General features: G+C 53.0%; 1 protein-coding gene across 1 annotated transcript in view; it reads left to right on the top strand.

Annotated features, from left to right (window-relative positions):
- The window catches only part of RHBDL3 (rhomboid like 3), a 46730-nt gene that overhangs the window by 2551 nt on the left and 22731 nt on the right, over positions 1–21448 (top strand). Inside the window, exons 3-5 of the mRNA XM_004267175.3 lie at positions 13219–13377; positions 17443–17667; positions 20851–20999. Of these exons, the coding sequence (XP_004267223.1) occupies positions 13219–13377; positions 17443–17667; positions 20851–20999 (533 nt within the window). The remainder of the gene's footprint in view (positions 1–13218; positions 13378–17442; positions 17668–20850; positions 21000–21448) is intronic.

Below are 21448 nucleotides of genomic sequence, written 5' to 3'. Positions count from 1 at the left end.
CTTCAGCGGGGAAATGGTTCTCTTCTTTGCTTGGTACTCCTGTTGCGTGCTGTTGTTATGTGTTTCCTTCTCCCTCCCCGTTTCATGATGCAGAAGGAGAGGTGGCAAGAGCTGTCCCAGTGTGGGGGAATAGTGAGCATTGTGGTCCTGGGGTGAAAATGACTATACCATGAAGTGTGTGTGACTTTAAGAGACCAGTCTGGTTGGGCCAGAGGGAGCGTGTTGGGTTGGAGAGGTAGATAAAGCTGAAAAAGTAGCACGGACCAGACCTCGTCCTGTTGGAGGCAGGGGAAGCCTTTGAAAGCTTTTTTGACAAGTTTGTTACCAGATCCAGGCAGTGCTTTGGGAAGATCCTGTGTGAGAGTGGGATAGAGGTGAGATGGGTTGCAGGGATGAGAGGAACTGGCCAGGAGCCTGCTGCCATGAATGGAGACAAGCCCTTGACTTGGAAGATGACAGTGGGAGTGGAAAGGAAGAGGGACATGGTGATGGGAGAATTGGAAGATCTTATTAGACCCAAATAGATGAGGTGAACCACATGTATAACTTTGAGGTTCTGCACCTAGGAGGAGAAGGAAAAGTCAGGCTGGGGGCAGGGGGGTTTGTAAAATTGACAACTTTGGTTTCAGACCAGTTCAGTTTGAGGAGTCAGCTAAATGCAGACGGCCAAGTGGGACTGACAACACGGAATTCAGCTTGAAAGGCATGGTGGGCCTGGGGTGGGGATTGGGGGCTGTCATCCACCTTAACACAAGGCCTGGCTGTGGCTTGGGGAGCATCCTGCCGCTCCTGTCCCTCTGGGGTACACCATCTCTCCCTCCGGCTCTTAAGAGTACAGAAACTTCTGGCCTGACGCCCTGAGGCAGGAGGGAGCTGCCTGCTGCCACAGATGCCACGACCAGCAAGCTGCCAGCCCTTCACACCTCCTGCCAGATTTAGAATCCAAACCTAGAACAAAGTGTATCATTCTTTTTTTCCCTCTGTCTGTGTCTTTCTCATTTTGATTAATTTCCTTTGCCAATCCCTGCGTGTGTGTGTGTGTGTGTGTGTGTTTACATTGTAAAATGAACTATTTGGGCGAATGGAGGAAAACTTTTAGGAGAAAGAATCTGGAACTTGAGGGAGCAGAGAGAATGTATAGCACCTCATATCAGCGCGTGGTCTATGAAATCCCATTTGTCCCACTGTAGGGAGATCCTGGGTGTCACAGAGAGCATCCACCTGCTTCTGGGAAGGCCCACTCAGAAACCATTCTGGACAGACAACATTAATTCTCAGAAAGAAACTCCCCAAACTTAACTCTGGACAGTTTTTTCTCTCACGATAAGTTCTGCCTTAGGTCCGCTCCCCAGCCCTCATGGGGCTTTAGCAGCCTGTTTCTGTTGTTTTCCTTCCTATGGGTGCTTTAGTGTTTGAGAAGAACTGCTCCTGAGCGGGGGCCTGACCTCTGGCAGATATCCAGTCCCTCTGCGTCTGTTCCCCCTCGTTTGTGCAGCCCACCTGGACCATTCCCCTGATAGGGCTGAATGCAAAGCCGGTGTGAAACTTCATAAATGGATGTACAACTTCAGAAGGACGCCGGGTTATTTGGAAAGCTGAGGGGTCTTATCCTTTCTGACTCTTCCTCTGGGCCTACTTAAAGGAAGGATTTGGTGATGGTGAACTTGGTGCACTCAGGAAAGAACGTTTGGCTGGTGGTTGCAGGCAGCCTTCCCACAGTTTCTTACAGAAATAGCCCTGATGGGCCAAACTCTGCTGAATGGGGTAGGATTCACATGACATCCGTCAGAATCCCTGTAAACTGATGTGGCCCTGGAATTCACCTTCCCGAGGTCACTGGATTGGGAGGCTGGCCCCAGTCAGTCCTCCTTCCCATCTTGGGTCAAGGGGATGCCAGTGGTCACCTGGTTTCAAACCAGGATCAGCTGGGACCTTTTTCCAGGTGTTAGGAATGGAATTAGACTGGTGCCTCTGTGCTGTCTGGTTCTTCAGCATGTAGAGTAGCTTTGACCCAACATGACCCTAATTGGATCCAAGGGCTCGAAGCCATGACCTTGGCCTTTTGGTCCTATGTGGTCACCCCTCAATTCAATGGCCAGAATGCCTTTTGGGGAGTTGGAGGTGCAGAAAACAGGTGACCCCAGTCCCTTGGATGTTTACCTGGCCGCCGCCCATCCCCGGCATCCTGGACATTTGTCTGGTCTGCTCAAGCAGGGGTGTAACACGCCACCCAACCTCACCCCCTCCCCAGTGTTTCCTCACAGGTCCCAGAAATTACAACAGACAGGAAACCTGAAGATCATCACGTTGACCCCCAGATGTTCCAGGTGTTTGTTTCCTGTTTGAACTTCTCCTCAAGGAAACTGTCTTTTCATATCCTTGGGTGGTTTCCCTAAATACTAGATTTTAAAGTTACCATAAATATTAACCCGTCATTATAGTGTAATGTCATGGTAAAAATGTCTTATTTTTCTACAGCTGAATCTGTTGGGCCTTTTCTTCATGATTCCTTATGTTGCTTTGGAGCCGAGATACTTTTCTTCCCTCTTCAGATCGCATAAATATGTGCTTCTGTTTCCTACTGTTTTTTCTCTGATTTAAAAAAAAAAATTGTCTGACTCTTTATTCCATCCAGATCCTATTCCTATCCAGTTACACCAGCATCACTTATTAAGAAAGGCTTTATTTATTTACTTACTTATTTACTTAGTTAATTTTTTTTTTCTTTTTGGCTGCTCCACGAGGCATGCAGGATCTTCGTTCCCCAACCAGGGATTGAATGCATGCCCCCTGCAGTGAGGGCACAGCGTCTTAACCACCGGACCGCCCCGGGAAGTCCCAAGAAAGCCTTCCTTTATATATTGAGAAATTGTATCATTTAGTAAATTTGTATATGTGGTTAGGTTTATTTTTGATTTCTCATCTTCTCCCCTGATATTGACAATTGTGCCCAGGTAATGTACCCTTTAGTTATTGCTCCCATAGGTTTCCTACAAGCTCCTCTTTTTCAGGTTATGCTCTGATAGTTTCACTCCCAGTCCCTTCCTGAACTCCAGGGAGATGCCCTCAAGGACCCAAGGTCAAATAGCAGGTCCATGGCAGGTATGGGGCTGGAGCCCGTTAACCCATAAAAGGTTTCCAGGGTTGGAAAACCATTTCCAGGTTCACCCTTACAAATGCCTTCAAGATCTCCAAATGTTTAATGAGCAAAAGGGTTTGGAGCAGAGTTCTGTTAAGTCAACAGCACAATTGCTTTCCAAGCTCAAACAAGCAAGAGGAAAAAGGAAGAATTGAGAGGAACTTGATCCTGTCTCCCTTTTTCCCTCCCGACGAGGAGCATGCATTTTCCAGACCTCAAGAAGGGACCCTAACTTGGCTAATCTCCCAGAAGGGAAGCAGACAAGTCTTGACTATCCCTCCAAAATTATAAACATGCTACGAACACAACACAGAGCTGCTTGCGTGGGCTGCTGGGGAGAACCCTGAAAGTGGGGTCAGAGAGTCCTGGGTTCAAGCCTTACAGATTTTGTGATTGGGGTCAAGCAACATGAGCTCTCCGAGCCTCAATTTCTTCATCTCTAAAATGGGGAGGGTTATCTTTAACTCCAGGGATGACTGTGGGAGTTAAATGGAAGTGGAAACTCTCTTAGTGATGTCTGATACCCAGTGGACTTTTTTTTTTTTGGCCACGCCGAGTGGCATGTGGGACCTTAGTTCCCCGACCAGGGATCGAACCTGTGCCTCCTGCAGTGCAAGCGCGGAGTCTTAACCCCCAGTGGACATTTGACAACTGTCTTTTGACCAGGAACCAGAATTTGCTGGAAGAAGCACAGGGCTGCTTCTGAGATCCAGGCCCCTATAGGAAAAGCCGAAACCTCTAAACCAGCTCCTTCCCAATCCTGGCTCCTGGAGAGAGAGCGACTCTTGCGCCCAGAGGATTTTTCTGCTTGCTTTTCCCAAGTGTCTCCCCTGTCCAGCCTCCTTGCCTCCAGCCTGAGGGTCTTCCCTTAGCCTGACCCTGAAGCCTGCCTCATTTGCAGCCCTGCAGGCTGGCTTAAGAGGGTTCTGGGAGGTGGAAAGAGGTTCAGATGAGACTGCTGCATGGATTAGTGAAGAGCGGCACAGAAAGCACCTGCCCCAGAGTCAGCTCCCAGGACACAGGATGAACCAGCAGAGAGGGATTCCCTTCCTCAGGCTCTGCTTCTCCAACCCCTTATCAGGTGGCGTCCAGGCCCCTAAAGTCTGTGGACTTCCTTCTACCGCAAAGCCAGCTTCCCTACCCTGCTCCTGGCCCAGTGACCCCAGCAGTCATGCTGAATTAACCCTTTTATCCCTGACCACGCCCAGAAATGCATTTGATAGCGGTTGAGCAGCGGGGCCAAGGGAGCTGAGGTTGCTCGCTGCCTTCCTGCCTGCCTGACACGGAACAGGCACGCACATGCTGGAGTGAACAAGTCCAGCTACGTCCCTGCACATGTTGTCTTGGGTTCTAATGTCTTCTCCAGGGGCAGGCCCTGACTGTGCGGCCACCTCGCCTGTGTCAGCCCTTCTGGGGCTGCTGCCACCTCAAGGACTGTGGGTTAGTAGAAGGTCGGTGGAAGCATCTTGTCCGATCTGCTCACTTCGCAGATGAGGAAACAGAGGTCCGAGACCTTCTGAGGTCACTTGGTGCAGTAATGTCGGAGCTGGAACTAGAGCCCGGCTCTGCCTTTCTTTCCCTCTCTGACCGGTGTTCCTGCACCCGGGCCTCGCAGGCTTCCGTCTGCTTTCTTGGCACCCTGAGTGACTCAGGCAGGGGCAAGGACACGGAGTCTGCCTCGGGTCCCAGTTTTCCTCCTCGCTGTGTAACAAGGGGCAAGCCGGGTGACCTCTCCAAGCCTTGGTTTTCTCATCAGTAAGCTGCCTGCCCTCAGGGCTGTGGTGAGGCCTGATGAGATGGTGTGTGTATAGCACGTGGCACAGTGTGTGGTGAGCCCCTGATAAATATGGAGGTGGTTACCGCGTTACTAGAATTTAAAGAAATTAACACTGTTTTCAAAATAACCTCTGGCCACGTAATAGTTCTAGGTCTTGAATCAAAGTGTCCAGATCCCCAGTCTGGGGTTCCTTCCACCATATCAAACTGACTTCTTCAGGGCAGGAGCTGGAAAACCACATTCCCCCTGAACTTTCCAAAGAAAGGAGAGAAGTGTTTGGATAGAGGCTGCCTGGGGGAATGTGGACGCCCAAGCATTTTCCCTCCGCTCACTGGCTGCCTGCATGGCAGAGGGTGAGGGTGAGAATGAGGCATCGGGCACCATATGGCCAGACCCCAGGGCGGGCCTGCTCTGCCCAGTGTTCAGATTTGGCAGTTCCTGGTGATCGACTGTGAGATTGGGCCCAGGGCGCTGTTCTCTATTATGGAAGTGAGCTGATGTGTATCTCGAGTTGTGGACAACCCACTCCCCTCCTTCTCCCTGGATCTCTCTTTTCTGGGGAACCAGAGGGATCCCTTGGTGGATTCCAGGAGAAGCAGCAAGAGGAAATGAGTTTAGGCTGAAGGGGGTGGGATGGGGCAGATTAAGACCCCTCCCTGCTCGAACCCTCCCACCTCTCCCTGCCCGCAGCTCCCCTGGGACTCCTACCTTTATGGCCATGACTCGGCTTCAGTCCCCAGTTGTCCTTGAAGGTTGGACCTGGGCGAGGCAGCACAGGTGTTACGTCTGCTCCTGGGACCCAAGGGGCCTGCCTCTGAGTCACAACCCCCAGCTGCCCCCTCAGAGTCTGTGTGCCTCCAAGGCCTTCTGTGGTTGGAAGCGGGAGAAGCAGGGTCTTCCAGGAGGCTTGCTCTCAGGGTGGAGATGGGCAGGCCTGGAGGAAAGAGGCGGCCCCCACTTGACCCCAGCTTTCTGCCTTGCGGGGAAAGTCTGAGAGCTCTTCTTCTCACGGCCCAGGTGTTGAGAGAGAGAGAGCTGGGTAGTTTTCTGGAAATTTGCCAATTGTCCAGCGGCTCAGCCTGGATTCAGGCCAGGACGTCCTCCGCTTCTCTGCTGATGGAAGGGTGTTCTAGCTTCCTAATCAGCCTGCCAACCTCAGATCCTGGGGTTCAGCTCTTTGACTTATGGGGGGGATGTTCAGGAGCCTGACTTGGAGCTTCTGGGAGAAGCCCCTTCAGAGGGATGAGCTCCCTCCCCCAGAACCCTGGGGTGGCAGCTGGAAGAACAGAAATAATGTAACTGGGAATCATCGAATTGCTGAAGCTTCCCCAGCTGTCAGATGCCTGGCCAAATCCCAGGGGAGCCCCTCGTGCCTCCATGTGGGGAGACTGGAGAGCAGGAGGGGTCAGAACCTGGCTTTTAGGAACTGGTCTCTCTTCTTCCCAGGGAGGCTTGAGGTCTTTATAAATCCAATCCTAGCTTCAGCTGAAAGCAGGCCCGATGGTACCCTGTTCTACTCACTGAAGTGCCTCTGGACAAGTCGTTCGTCTCTGTGTGCCTCAGTTTCCATATCTGTTAAATGGGACGAATCACACTTATACTCTAGGGTTGATGTGAGAATAAGAGCAATCAAATATTTGTGCCAATGAGTATTTCAGGTCTGGGGGGAAAGTCAGGGGATGGTGTGAGGTGGTTTTCTCTGTGGGGCGAATTAGCATCTTCATTTGCAAGGCAGAAGCGCTAGAGAAAGCTGCTACTCCCCTAACCTCGCCTCCTGACCTCAGCAGCTGCAGGCCTGGGCCTAATTTATGGGGCTGTAAATATCCCTGAATGGGCCTGAGTTCCCTGGTGGGCTGTGGCTGTTGGATGGGGACTGCTCTGCTGAGCTGGAAACCCCTGGGCAGCCTCGTTAATTCCGCTCTGCTCAGAAGCCGGGTGATGATGCAGGGAGCCAGCAGATGAGCCATGGTAACCCCCTAAGTGGGGAGGGGCAGTTGCCTGCACCCTCCTCTGCCCTGGCACGCATACCATGTGGTCCTTTCCCAGGGCTTATTCTGTCTTAGTGGACAGAGCGGGGACAGTGGGGCCTGAGATGGGAGGCTTCCTTAGACTCCAGGTCCCGACCTTCTGGGCGTGAGAGGTCTGCACAAGGATGGCTCCCCAGGTGCTACCTCTGGGCTCCCACACCCCTCACGGAGGACATGCACCTCTCGAGATGAAGGAGAGGGAGAGGTCCCCCTGGGAGAGAGAAGGGACCAGACGTGTAATTGTCCTGGAAATGAGTTGGTGCAGATCACACGTAACATAAGAGCTATAAAATAGACGTGTTCCTTTCTTCTTTCTCTTCTGCTTTGCTGCCGCTGGGTGGATTCTGAAGCCTTGGCCGCGCTCCTGGGCCTGCAGCAGGGAGGGGAGAAGTGGCGCTGCTGTCCTGGGTGCTGAGCAGGCAGATCCCAGACCCTGCGGGCTTGGTTCCCTGGAAGCTCAGCTCAGCCCATTAGGCCAGTCACTTCCTCCTCGGCCACTCCCAGGGCCTGGCACCCTCCTCAGCCCTCTGGCTGGGGCCTGGATCCGGCAGGCTTCTAACTTGGCTGGAGGACTCCGGACAAAGTGTCAGCTGCCTTGAGGGCCTGTGCCACTCGTGAGATGGAGGCGAAAGGCTGGTTCGGAACCACTGACAAAGGGGCCTGGTTTCACAAAAGGGAAAAGTAACTCTGCTATGGATTCATGCATTTTCCCCAGATTGTGTCCCATGGAGTGTTACTGTGAAAAAATATTATGATCAAAGACCCAGTAAGTTTGGGAAATGCTGGGCTGAACAGAATCAGACAGGATTCTCCACTGTAAGATCTTGAAGAACCTGTAATATGGTTTTATACATCACGCCCTTCCAAAGGGGTTTCCCAAACTTCTGGAACCACAGCACCCTTATTTCATGCACCGTCTTGGGCCAGGTGTTCCACGAAACACACACTGGGAAACCCTGAGCCAGGTATATTTCATACGACAGAACAGGACAGAGAAAAACAAGGAAGAGCAATGCTGGACCAGCCAACCACTGTGGAGGAACCCTGAGCTATTTCCATCTTGACCACTAACTTGCTCTGTGACCTTGAACTAGTTTCTTTTGCTCTCTGCACCTGCTTCCCTGTCCATAAAGCTAGTGTGATGCCAGACACGTAGTCGATCCTTAGCAAGTATTTGTTAAATGAACGAATGGGAGGACTGAACTGGGGTCTCTCGAACCCTTTTTAGCCACAGCATCCTAATGATGGGAGAGTGCAAGCTCTGGGCCCGTCCCCCTGGATGTGAGTCCACCTGCACCAATGACCAGCTCTTCAAACTTGGGCAACTCTGCTCTGGGTGCCTCGTTTTTCTCCCATGTAAAATAACACCTACCTCTTAGGGTTGTTGTGAGGTTTAAATGGGGGAACCACATAATTGATTATCCAAATTGGGAGGATTTTGAGGGTGAAAGGGACATTGTTAATAATGATGCCCAGGGACTTCCCCGGCGGTCCAGTGGTTAGGACTCTGTGCTTCCATTGCAGGGGGCATGGGTTTGATCCCTGGTCAGGGATCTGAGATCCCTCAAGCTGCGCAGGCACAGTCATGCTCAGACAGTAGGTGTAAGAAGCCAGGACTGTCCCAGACAAACCAGGACATAGGGGGGTGACCTGAGGTTTCAGTGAGGTAGCACCTGATACCTGGCAGGTATTCTGCATACACAGCCACCATCGTTGCTGTTCAACCAGGCAGTATGCAGAAGGCTAACACAGAAAACAACTCAGAACGGGGCCGCTTGGCAACCCCCACCCCACCTCGCTGGGCTTCGGAAGTCCCCCAGCCCCTAGAACTCTGCAGAGCAGTTTGAAAACCACTGAGGTTCCGTTCAGCTCTCCTGGATCATGACTTACAATTTCCTGACCTGCTGTCCTTCTTTCCAGTGTCACCAGGTCCTTCCTACAGCACAGACCTCCCCCCCTCCCCCCCCAAATGTGAGCTGCCTCATCCTGATTCCAAATTTCCCGTCAGCCCTTTGGCCGAGCAAGGATGCAGAATTGAAGATCAGCTGCTCCCATGGGCTGTGTGGGCTGTGGATGTCTCTTTCCCCAGCCTCCATTTGCATATCATATGCTTAGGTATGCAGGGCTGGGGACGGACCACCTTACATCACCCCAGGAAGGGAGAGTTCCTACTACATGGTGGATGGGGAAAGTGAGGCAGTGTGGTTGATGATCTGCCCAAGATGGCACAGCAGCTGGGGCCGGGGTTCCTTCCAGAACTCTCCCCCAACTCCTTGCCCCAGAGGAGGGGAAGAGCCCTGGGTGGCAACAGTACAGAAGATCCGGTGGGTCCTTTTTGCATCCAAGGTCATAAGTGAGCCAGGAGGGGGCCCGGGGCGGGAGATGGGATATATATGGCAGAGCATGTGTGGGGCGCCGGGGGTGGGGAGAACTGGCGACCTAGAGGATTAAGGGGCCAGAGGGCTGGGTGCTGGTGGGATTAAGCGCCCCTGGAGTCTTGAAGCTCTTTTCAAGGCCAAGGCAGGTGGGCGGGAGCTGTGGGAGGGTCACTCGTCACTTTGTGTTTTCCTCCTCTTCTGTGTCAGCAGCCTCCATGCAGGCTGAATGTGTGCTCCCCCTTCACACACGCACACATGCACACACGCACACACATGCACACACACACCCGGCCTTGCACAGCACTGGGGAGGCAGCTGCAAGGATGCTCCTGGCTCTCCAAGGGGCCTCTGCCTGCGGCTGTTCACAGCCCCATTCCTCCCGCTGCCCCGCCACCCCCAGACTAACCCCGGTCAGGTTGTCTCCAACCCACCCAGCCTAGACCTCATTCCAAGAGCCCCCCTTCAGTCCAAAGTGGGTGACTCTGGGTCATGGAGCACCCAGGACGGGGAGCTTCGGGGCCTTCAGTACATTATTGACAAGGAAATTGCATTTGTAGGGTTTGTTACCCCCAAAGCTCCAAACCACGGTGCTTGTATGATCCTGTCCCCAAAGCTGCCCTTGAGGAGGCCCAAAGGCGGGAATGGTGTCCAGGAGGGTCGGCCCAGCCTCCATGGCAGGGCTGCTCCCTCCTCGCTTTGAATGAGGCAAGTGGAGCCGGACACTGAGTCCGGGCGGCCCTGGGCCCTGGAGAGCACAGCCCTGCGTTTGCTTCAACCCACCGCACCCCGAGGGCACGCTCACCCCTGCTTGATGAATGAGGCTGACGCAGTTATGGCTCGAGATGTTTACCCTCAATCACACAAACTGGTAAGTGGCTGAGACCAGAGTGGGGTTTTGCCTTGCTCGCAGCCTCCTTTAGAAGCTCCGTCAGGGCAGTGGTACCCACCTCTCTCCGCCTCTGCACGAATCCTCTCTGTGTGCTTCTTTTTGTCTCCCCCTCACTCCCTCTCTCTGCACTACCCCCCCGCCCCGCCCCGCCCCGTGCCCCCTGCCCCCTGTCAGCTGGGGCTCTTGCCCTCATCTTCCCAGGTGTTTGGGGTGGTGGTTGGAAGGTGTCCCGTGTACATCTGTGGAGCCCAGGCAGCTGGCCCCTCCCTCCCTCTCCCACCCTTTCCCCCAGTCCCCCTCCTTCATCCCTGAGACCTCATTATTAGCGTAGCGATGACCCCACCCCCACCCCCCATTGTCTGGGCTGTCTGGCCCTGGCACGAAAGGTAGAGTTTTGGCAGAGAAGGGAGGCTCGGCCGGCTTCCAGCTCCTTCTCTGCGGTCTGGAGCCTGTAATGTGCTAGGGGCAGGCCTGGCAGGCCCTGGTGGGGGGTAGGGGGAGGAGCCACAGGGCAGCCCCTGTCACTAGGACAACAGCAGGGAGCCCTGGAAGGGGAGGGAGAGCAGGGGAGCAGGCGGTCCTTTGTCTGGAGCTGGAATGAGGGAGAGGGGCCCTTGCCTGATCCCAGCGCCTCCACCCCACTGCCCCCCACCCCAGCCGCGGATGGGCCCCCGGGGTGGGGATTGGCTTCCTCCCCCCGGGCTGGGCAGCAGAGGCTCCCTGCTGTGAGCAGCCCACTGCCCCCTGCTGTGCTCACCAGGGGAGGGTTAGGGAGGGGATGGATCTTCCCAGGGCCCGGGGCTGCTTCTCATCCCCCACGTCAGCCCACCCAGTACGAGGGCCACGTGGGCCCAGGCAGGGGCCAGGCTGGTGAGTCCCTGTAGCCAGTGCCAGCCTGTGGGGACGGGAGGGGTCCCAGGCAGAGAAGGAGACCCTCCCTAGCTGCCGTCTCCACTTTGCCACTCCAGGCGTCATTTCCTGCCTGAGCTATAAGGAGATCAGAACTGTTGCTGTGTGAGCTCTTTCCTGCTTAAAAAATCTATGTAGAGTGGGCCCGTGAGGCTCCTGGAGCCCCTCCGCTCCCGGGCCTGCACTCACCTCTTTGACCCTTGACATTTGGCTTCTGAGCAGCAGAGCAGAGGCCCTAGAGGCTGACGGTCAGCGGCAGCCAGTGGTTAGAGGCAGTGCCGGGCTGCCCGGGTCTGGAATCCTGGCTCTGCCACTTGCAGACATGTCACTTAACCTGTCTGTGCTCGTTTTCCCGTGTCTCTACTTCCTCATCTGTGATATGGAGATCTAATCATAGGACCCGCTCATAAAGTCGCGGTAGGAGATCAAAGAAATCATATATTTACATGAAGTGCTTGGTGTGATGTTTGGCCCCATGAAAACACTCAGCAAATATTAGGCGTTTTTACTCGTAAAGGTCTTTCTGGAACGGAGGGTAGGTGAGTTTCCTAAAGTACTCGATGGTGGGAACCGAAGAGGTGTCATCCCTGAGATCTGGTATTTTGGGTGGAGGATTGGGTACACAGGCAGATGTCTAAATAGGCCTCATCAGAGATGTCCTCCCCCGTTGAGCTCTGGGGAGAATTGAAGGAGTCACGACTTGTGGCTCTTGGCTCTTTCTCCTGGATTGCCTTAGACAGGCTGCACACAGCATCAGCCTTCCGAAAATAGTCTTCACTGACCTTATCCAGAAAAGAGGGAGAGGTGGGTTCGGTCTTCGGGCTCCCTTGTCATGCACACGCGGACGTCTGTCTGCCTTTTAAAATCCCAGCAGCACCTCCGTGTGCAGTGAATTCATGTGGGGACGAGGTTTGTGAACAGGACTTCCCTGGGCAACCTGGCAGCTCGTTAGTGTGTACTGAGTGGGGACACTGGGCTCTGCAGGGAAGGAGAGGCGATGGAAGGGTGACAGAAAGCTTATGGGCTTCTCTGGGAGAGATGAATAAGCCCCTTTTCTAACTGAACCTGTGAGCCTCTCCTTGGAAAATGGGTACCTGTCTTTTCACCCAAACATCTACTTGTTCACCCAACAAGTCTTCACTGAGTGCCGACTCTGCCCGGCTCTGTGCTATAAGCCCTGGGGAAAGTTGTGCACCAACCTGCAAGGAGTTGAAAATGGAGGCCAGTGCAGGGTGGAGGCCAGAGGGTGGTCTGACATGCAGGGGATGCAGATCATGTGTTGGGGGAAGGCTCCCTGGACGCGGGACATCTGAGGAGTCGGAAGGGTGAGTCGGAGTCTCCCAGGGAGACAAGGGGAGAGAGGGAGTCTTAGGCAGAGGTGCCCACGTGTGCAAAGCTGCAGAGGGAAAAGGGCAGCGTCAAAAATCCAACCAGGGACTTCCCTGGTGGTCCAGTGGTTAAGACTCCGCACTTCCAATGCAGGGAACGCGGGTTCGATCCCTGGTCTGGGAACTAAGATCCCACATACTGTGTGGCATGGCCCCAAAATAAAGAAAAACAACCAAACACTCAGAGCACAGTGTCTTTGGGGAGCCCTGTGTGCAGGTTGTGGGGTGTACGTGGGTGCAGGCGTGGGAGAGGGGCTGGCAGGCAGATGCGGAAGCGCTGTCCAGGCTGTGCTCCCCGCTGCCCGGGGCCTCGTGCCTTCCCCGCTCAGTCCCTCTGCCCCAGGCCCCAGATTTCCTCATGTTCCGCTACTCATCGCCTTTTCATTCCCTCTTTCCCCTTGTCCAGGGTCAGGAGTAAGGGCAGAGAGTAATAACCTCTCTGAACCTCCGTTTCCCTTCTCCACGCACCACGGGGCTGCGCTGGGTGATCTCAAAGGTCTCCAGGGCCTTCTGGGGTTGTAAGTGGTTGTCCGCCCTATTTGGATGTCTCCCCTGGGGGCCTTGGAAACATCCCAGATGCCGCCTGGCCCTCTGTCAGCAGAGGGCTGGAGACAGGAGCTGTGAGTGGTGACGGTGATGGGGCACCCGGGGCAGTGTGGAGAGGGAGACGGAGCCCTTCTGACCCCGCTGCTGTGTGTGCTTCTCCCTCAGTTTGACCCTGGGAACACGGGCTACATCAGCACATGTAAGTTCCGGAGCCTCCTGGAGAGCCAAAGCTCCAAGCTGGACCCGCACAAGAGGGAGGTGCTGCTGGCTCTCGCCGACAGCCATGCCGACGGGCAGATCGGCTACCAGGATTTTGTCAACCTGGTGAGCACTCTGGGCCCCTCGCCACTGGAAGAGGCCTGTTTGGGGGTGTGGCTTAGAGGATCCTTTTGGATAATTAATGGGATCTGTTGGTCTGCAGCATTGAAAAAGTGCAGGCTTCAGCAGGTGAAAGGAAATCACCAAGGACCCAATTTCTCTTTATCTGTCAGTTCTGCTTTCTGCAGTGTCAGCACTACTCAAAACAGCCCCAGGCAATTCCAGACCCTGCCATGGTGGCAGCAAAGTGGCTGCAGCTGTTCCAGCCCTCATGCCCTCAGGCCTCACCACGCAGGGGAGGAGAGGGACTTGGTAGCTCCCACGTGAGGCCTGGGATTTCCTTCCTCCAGTTGGCCTAGATTGGGCCAGTGGGTTGTGCTGATTGAATCAAACCAATCAGTGCCCACCCGTGGAGCTGGGAGTGGGGTCATTTCCACAGAAAGGAAGGATTTGGAGTGGGAGGTGGGAGGTTATCGTTGGCAGGAGAGGAGCTGGGGAGTGGATGTTGGGAGGATCAGGGCAGACCTTTCGGGAGCAACGGGGCGCATGGGTGAAGGCCTGAGCTCATCAGACCTGCCGGCAGCTGTCCTGGGTTGTCGGAGGGGCTGGAGACGGGAGGCCCGTGAGTCCTGCCCAGTGGTCTGGTGTCTTGGAGTCAGGACTTCCTCCTCACTGGGGTTACTGCTGTGCTGTCCCGGGGGCTACTGTGGCGGGATTGGAGTGGGGTTCAGTGGGGTTAAGCAGGAAGCATCCCTCTGTGGGGTGGATGGCACATGAGTAGAAGCTGCATGAACTAGCAGCGTGAACACGAGGCCGGAAGGCCCCACTTGGTTTCCCTGTTGGTGAAATGGAAACAGTCGCCCCTCTTCTTGTCACCCATGAAATGACTGGTGTGAAGTCCCCAGGCTCTTGGAATTCAAAAGCATCAGTGATGGAGGAGCCAGGACCTGCCATCGTGCCAGGTTTGCTCTCTGATGTGGATGCGTGGGCTTTGGCATTGTTTTAATTGCCTCTTGATTAAGGACCTGCCTTTGCCCAGAGGTTAGCGTGATTGCAGGGAGCAGCTGTAGGCCTTTTAGTGGTGAAGAAACCTGCTGTTCAGAGTGGACCCAGGGAGCAGATCTCCCAGAGGGCGGGGGTGCAGAGCTCAGGTAAGCAGGGGAGTTGGGGACAGTTGGGATTCATGGGATGGGCCGTGGAGGTGAGCCCCGTGACTGGGAACCCAGCAGTGCCAGCAAAGACCAGGCCACGGAGTTGAGCCTGCATCGGCTCGTCCACAGCCCCAGCACCAGCGTGTTTGCTGCATGCCCTGCTCAGCCCAGGGCAGAGTGAGGGCATGGCTGGTCCAGGGGAGCTGCTTCTCTCCAGCTGGGGGTGCGTGGAGTCGTCCGTGTGAATCCGCAACCGCAGATCACTTGTTACCATCGAGATTTCTCTATTTGAATTCTGAGCTGGAGCAGCCAGCCATAGCCTGGATTCTTGTGAGCAGGGCTGCCCTGGAGGCCAAGACTAAGAAGGGGTTCACCAGGGGGAAGCTCTGGGCAGGGCAGAGAGCTCAGGGGCTGGAGTCAGGTGGGCCTGGGTCCTGCGACAGGCTCTGCCTTTGCCACTCAGTGGCAAAACTGAGCCCCGGTTTTCCCATTTGTAAAATGAAGCCAAAGGAGACCCTCTTCAGGGTTGTGGCAAGGATTAAATAAGAAGAAGTGTTTGAAAGTTTTTGTTGCCTCTAATGTTCTTCCACCAGGTTAACTCCTCTGCATCCTTTGTGAGCCCTTTCCCACCCCAACCCAGGCAGAATGAACCAACCTTACCCAGAGCCCCCGCAGTGCTTTGCACAGGCCTGTCTTATAGCACAGACCACATTGCATCACAGCTGAGTGGCCAGGGTTGTCATGTATGGGTGTGCAGGTTGTGGACTGCACAAGGATGCTGGGCAGAGAGAGGAATGGGGGCTGAAATCTGGCCTGGGCTTTGTTCAGCAAGGCCTGGAATGGGTGCATCCACCTGGAAGGAGAGGCTCCCTTATCTAATTGGCACAAAAGCTCCACATGAGGGCTTCCCTGGTGGCGCAGTGTTGAGAGTCCGCCTGCCGACGCAGGGGACACGGGTTCGTGCCCCGGTCCGGGAAGATCCCACAGGCCGCGGAGCGGCTGGGCCCGTGAGCCCTGGCCACTGAGCCTGCGCGTCCGGAGCCTGTGCTCCGCAACGGGAGAGGCCACAACAGTGAGAAGCCCACGTACCGCAAAAAAAAAAAAAAAAAAAAAAGCTGCACATGAGCCGGCATGGGCTCCAGAGTCAGGCAGATCTGGATTTGAATCCTGACTCTGTGATTTAATAACTGTGGGTCCCTGAGGAAATTACTTACACTCTCCAAGCTCTCATCCCCGTCTTTATAACGTGGGGATAATACTACACACCAAATAACGAAGATGACATCCTCTTTTGCTGCCATTTATGCATCTGTCTCTCCTGTATGCTCCGTGAGGCCAGAGACCATGGCTGCTGCTGTGCCCGGCACAGTTCTAGGCACATCGGGGCACAGCTGAATGGTGAGTGTGTATGTGTGTACACACTGCTTCTCCTGTGTTTATGCTGAGCTCCTTCCCACCACGGGTCTTGCAGATGTATTGTTTGTGAGTATATGTGTGGTACACGCACATGTGCATGTACACATCCAGGGATTGGGGGAGAGGACGGCTACAAACTAATTTGATGACATGGTCTTATCTTGGGCTTGTAGTGATCATGGAGCCCCAAGTCCCATCCGCATTTACAGAACCGCCAAGCCACTAAGAACCAGACCCAAGCTTTGCAGGCGTGGAGGGGATGGGAATAGGGCATCGTTGGAAGGGGTTCATCCAGGAAGGCCTGCTGGATGAGGGAGGCTTAAGCCAGGTTTTTCAGGTGTGTGCCGAACCCAGGAGAGGGGACGGGGCACTGCAGATGGAGGCTTGTTCCACCTGGCCTGGTCTGAACCCAGATCCTCCCCAGCTCCCTGCCCCCTGACAGGGCTTCAAACCCATGTGCCTTGGTTGGGCTGGCTCACCTCCCCAGCCCTGTCTGGACTCCTGCCTTCAGTTTTAACCTGATGTCCCTGCCGGGCCCACAGTCCCAGGAATATATAGATAATCCCCACCCAGCAACCACAGAGCAGCCCCTGGGTGGCACTGTGAGCTCTGGGGTTGGGAGAGCTGTGTCTTTAGGACATCTCCCCGTAGGAAGGGTCTAGGGTGTGGTCGTGGAGGGTGGGTGGGAGATAACAGAAGCCTTGGGAGGCTGGAAGTCAGTTGGACCGCCTCTGATCTCTGGGGGTCAGGCTGACCGCTGGGTGAGGCAGCCAGGACTCTGCCTGGGGAGGGGCCAGTCCTGGGGCTCCCTGAGCATCACAGTTCCCTTGGAGGCACTCAGGGCTGATGATCTTCCACAAGCACAGCTTTGGGTTCTGGTTCCGGGGACCAAGGATGCTGACCCCTACTTATCCTTCAGTTCTCACCCATGCCACCTCCTTTAGGAAGCCCTCCCTGACTACCTTGGGACGGGGTTGGACTCTTTCCTGTGTGCTCCCGCAGCAGCCTTCACTCTGAACCGTTACTTATTGCTGGTTACTTATCTGTCTTGAGCACCACTGTATCCCCATGTCTGGCAACACCTGATGCTTAGTAGTTGCTCAGGAAATTGTGATGGATAATGGACAAGTGGGTGGAAGGGATATGAATACAGGCTCTGGAGCCCTACTGGGTTTGAACTTGATGGATTCCTAAAACTCTCTATGCTTTGGTCTCCTGTCTGGTGGAATGGGGATGTTCATGGTCTTTATCTAGCAGGCAGACTAGTTGCATCAATGAGCCAAGCTGTGATGTGCTTAGAACAGCCCCTGACACATAAGAGCTCAGTGAATATTGCTTCTTGTTAACTATTACATTTAACTTCTTGTTAACTATTATTACAGAAGAAAGAGGAAGGTAGAATCAGGCCTGGTTGGTCTAAGGAATGTGCTGGCTGGGAAAACGGGATGGGGCTCCCCTGAGACTCCGGTTCTGACCCCCCTCCCCTGCCCTGTTTCCTGTGTAGATGAGCAACAAGCGGTCCAACAGCTTCCGCCAGGCCATCTTGCAGGGCAACCGCAGGCTCTGCAGCAAGGCCCTGCTGGAGGAGAAGGGGCTGAACTTCTCCCAGCGACTGATCCGCCACGTGGCATACGAGACCCTGCCCCGGGAGATTGACCGGAAGTGGTACTACGACAGCTACACCTGCTGCCCACCGCCCTGGTTCATGATCACAGTAACGCTGCTGGAGGCAAGGACGAGGGTGGGGAAGGGGCTGCCGGAGGGTCAAGAGGATATCTGAGATCGCGAGGGGAAGGGCAAGTCACTGCAAGTCAGGCCCTGTTACAGGGCACGCAAGTGTTGTTATAACCCCCAGACCGTAGAGAGATTACAGAGATCATTACTTTAAGCAATACGCCCTGCAGCAAAATCCCCATGTGACCGCCTCCACCAAAACCAACAGCAGCAAAAACAATGTCAGTAGTTCATTGATTCGGGGGATTTAGCCAGGCTAACTCATGAAGACACCTTCTTTTAGTTCCTCCTGGAGTGAGTAACGTGGACGAGTCATGTGCTCCCCTGGGACACCTGTAAAGTAGGAATAACCAGACCTGCCCTCCTTTTCCCACAGGACTCCCCTATTTAGAGCCAGAGAACGGCAGGTGGTGCTTTCTGAACACAAAAGCATTGCACAAATACATATGGGAGGGAGCCTATATGAACAGGTAGATGTGGGCTTCATGTATTTTGCAAGAACATTCTCCCCTTAGGAAATCATCCATACCTATTGTTATTCTAAAAGTCTCATGCTTATGCAGCAGAATCCAGAGTACCGCCTTCTGCATCAGCGCTCCTGTATGAGGAACTCTGAATGCGTTCTGCTCCTCAGCCCAAGAACCAGCGGGCCTCCCAACCCCAGCTCTTGAACTAACCAATGCTTGGCTTCCCTTGGGCGTTTAACAATCTCCATCGTTTCTCTTCCAGAACCAGGGGCCTACTTACCGCCCCTGCATATGTTCTTGTAAAGTTCCTGCTGAATCAAACTGCAGGATCATTAAGCTTCATGGCATCCCTCTTCTTTTTTTCTAAGTCATAATATTTGGACTGCAGGCTAGAGCTCCTGTGTTGTTCTGGCTTCATCCAAGTACATGTGGAAGTTGTGATTTTTCTGAGATATTCTTGGACTTGTTTTCCAAGCACTTACTGTGTTGGTCTACTTATTAACTTCTATTTGAGGACCAATAATAACAAGCTGTCTTGGAAGCTGTATTTGCTCCCAGGCCACCTGTACCCATGGTGTTAGGTGGACAGAATGGCTCCCAGAGAGCCCCGGGAGTCCAGCTGCTGGGAGGCCTGAGCCATTCCCAGGCTCAGCCCAGGAGGGCTTAACCACACACTAATTACAGCTGCCTTCCCTCAGTGCATGCCTGCTCCTCACGTACTTTATCGTTTTTAAACCTCACGATCACCGGGGAAGTGTAAGAATTAGTATCCCCATTTCCAGATGGGGAAACTGAGGACGAGTAAATTAAAATAATTTGCCCAAGGTCATCCAGAGGAGTCAGATCTTGTGTCCAGATTGGTTTCAGATTTTCAGAAACCTCAGCTGTGTAATCTCGAGCCACCAATCTAGAAGAAACTGGAAAATGATGAAATAACTGTTTCAGAGTCCTTATACTAAAGCCCAAGTTTTTTGTTTTACATACAGTTCTAGTAACCTGGTTTTCTGAGTCCATAACAGAGTGAACATGGTGGGAAGCTACTAGAAGGGGCCCCCTACCAACCAACAATAGGAAGTAAGAACCTTGTTGTAGTACCTGGTCAACAACATGCTGACACCCAGGCATTGCGGGAGAGGACAAAAGAAAATGTAAAAGCAAACGTGAGTCGTAAAGAAACACAAGAATTTGGGACCATTTAGTATAGGAGCAAAACCCCTATCAGTTACTGGAGAAGACATCACTCCTATAGCCCAGATCAATACCTGAGACATCCTTAAAATTAAGGGACGTGAATTTTGCATTCCAGAAAGAGTTCCAAGGGACTTCCCTGGTGGCGTGCTCCCAGTGAAGGGGGTCTGGGTTTTATCCCTTGTCAGGGAACTAGATCCCACATACATGCCACAACTAAGAGTTCACATGCCACAGCTAAGGAGCTGGCAAGCCGCAACTAAGGAGCCCACCTGCTGCAACTAAGACCCAGCGCAACCAAATAAATAAATAATATTTAAAGAAAGAAAAAGAGTTCCAGGAAAAAATAGTTCAAATAAATACTCTCTTAGGGCTTAAACAAGTACACATCAGTCATCTTTAAAATTAACTTATGTGGGACTTACCCGGCGGTCCAGTGGTTAAGACTCCACGCTTCCACTGCAGGGGGCACAGGTTCAATCCCTGGACGGGGAAGTTCCGTATGACACACAGTGCAGCCAAAAAAAAAAAAAAAGAACAATTATGTGAGGTGTTGGTGAGAATTCAAAGAAATTGAAACACTTGTGTACTGTTGGTGGGAATGGAAAATGGTACAGCCACTGTGGGAAACAGTATGGCAGTTCCTCAAAAAAATTAAACAGAATTACATGGTCCAGCAATTCCACTTCTGGGTGTATACCCAAAAGAATTGAAAACAGGGGTTCAAAGAGATATTTGTACGCCCATGTTCATAGCAGCATTGTTCACAATAGCTAAAAGGTGGAAGCAACCCAAGTGTCCATTGACAGATGAATGGATAAACAAAATGTGGTAGATACATACAGAGGATTATTAGGAAGGAGATTCTGACATGTGTTACAACAGGGCTATACCTTGATGACGTTATGCTGAGTGAAATAAACCAATCACAAAAGACAAATACTGTATGATTCCACTTATATGCAGTCCCTGGAGTAGTCAAATTCATAGAAACAGAAAGCAGAATGGTGATTGCCAGGGGCTGGGAAGCAGGGAATGGGAATTAATGTTTAACGGGTACAGAGTTTCTTTCAGTTTTACGAGATGAAAAGAATACTGTAAATGGATGTTGGTGATGGTTTCACATTATGAATGTATTTAATACCACTGAACGGTACACTAAAAATGGTTAAGATGGTAAATTTTACCTTATGTGTATCTTACCACAGTTTTTTTTTTTTTAATCAACTTATGTGGAATTGCCTCAGCCCCCAAGTGGGTATGTGAGTTATTATCTGAATTAAAGTTTAAAATCCTACAAACCCTTCCTGCTTAACACCGAGGAAATGTGGGCAGAGACCATTTTGTGAACATTTAACAAAATAATCGAACAGAAGTGGGGTAAGAGATGGTGCAGAGCTAGCTTGGCTCTAGTCGTCGGGATGTCCCTCCTTCCGTAGGGATTCCAAAGGTCAGCACAAGAGGGGTTCCCGGGCAGTTTCACACCTAGTAACAGGCTCTCTTCATTCTGTGCTCTCATCCAGGTTGCCTTTTTCCTCTATAATGGGGTGTCGCTGGACCAATTTGTGCTGCAGGTAACCCATCCACGATACCTGAAGAACTCACTGGTTTACCATCCACAGCTCCGAGCACAGGCTTGGCGTTACCTGACCTACATCTTCATGCATGCGGGGTGAGTACACTCTATCTAGAGTCCCTGTGGGAAAATAACTGGTCCAGAGAGCCTGGATTGAAATATATTTTTTATTTTTATCTACCTGGACACAGGATTTGAGGTGGCTTCTTGAAACTTATCTAATACCAAACTGTATGAGTAAATTATTAAGAGTGTATGGGAGGGGCTTCCCTGGTGGCGCAGTGGTTGGGAGTCCGCCTGCTGATTCAGGGGACACAGGTTTGAGCCCTAGTCTGCGAAGATCCCACATGCCACGGAGCAACTAAGCCCGTGCACCACCACTACTGAGCCTGCTCTCTAGAGCCTGCGAGCTGCAACTCCTGAGTCTGTGTGCCACAACTACTGAATCCCGCGTGCCTAGAGGCTGTGCTCCTCAACCAGAGAAGCCACCTCAATGAGAAGCATATGCACCGCAATGAAGAGCAGCCCCCACTCGCTGCAACTAG

Source organism: Orcinus orca, chromosome 19 (assembly GCF_937001465.1).
Source record: "Orcinus orca chromosome 19, mOrcOrc1.1, whole genome shotgun sequence".
NCBI classification, from domain to species: domain Eukaryota; kingdom Metazoa; phylum Chordata; class Mammalia; order Artiodactyla; family Delphinidae; genus Orcinus; species Orcinus orca.
Note: the sequence above shows the minus strand (reverse complement) of the source record. Positions and strands in the feature narration are given on the sequence as shown.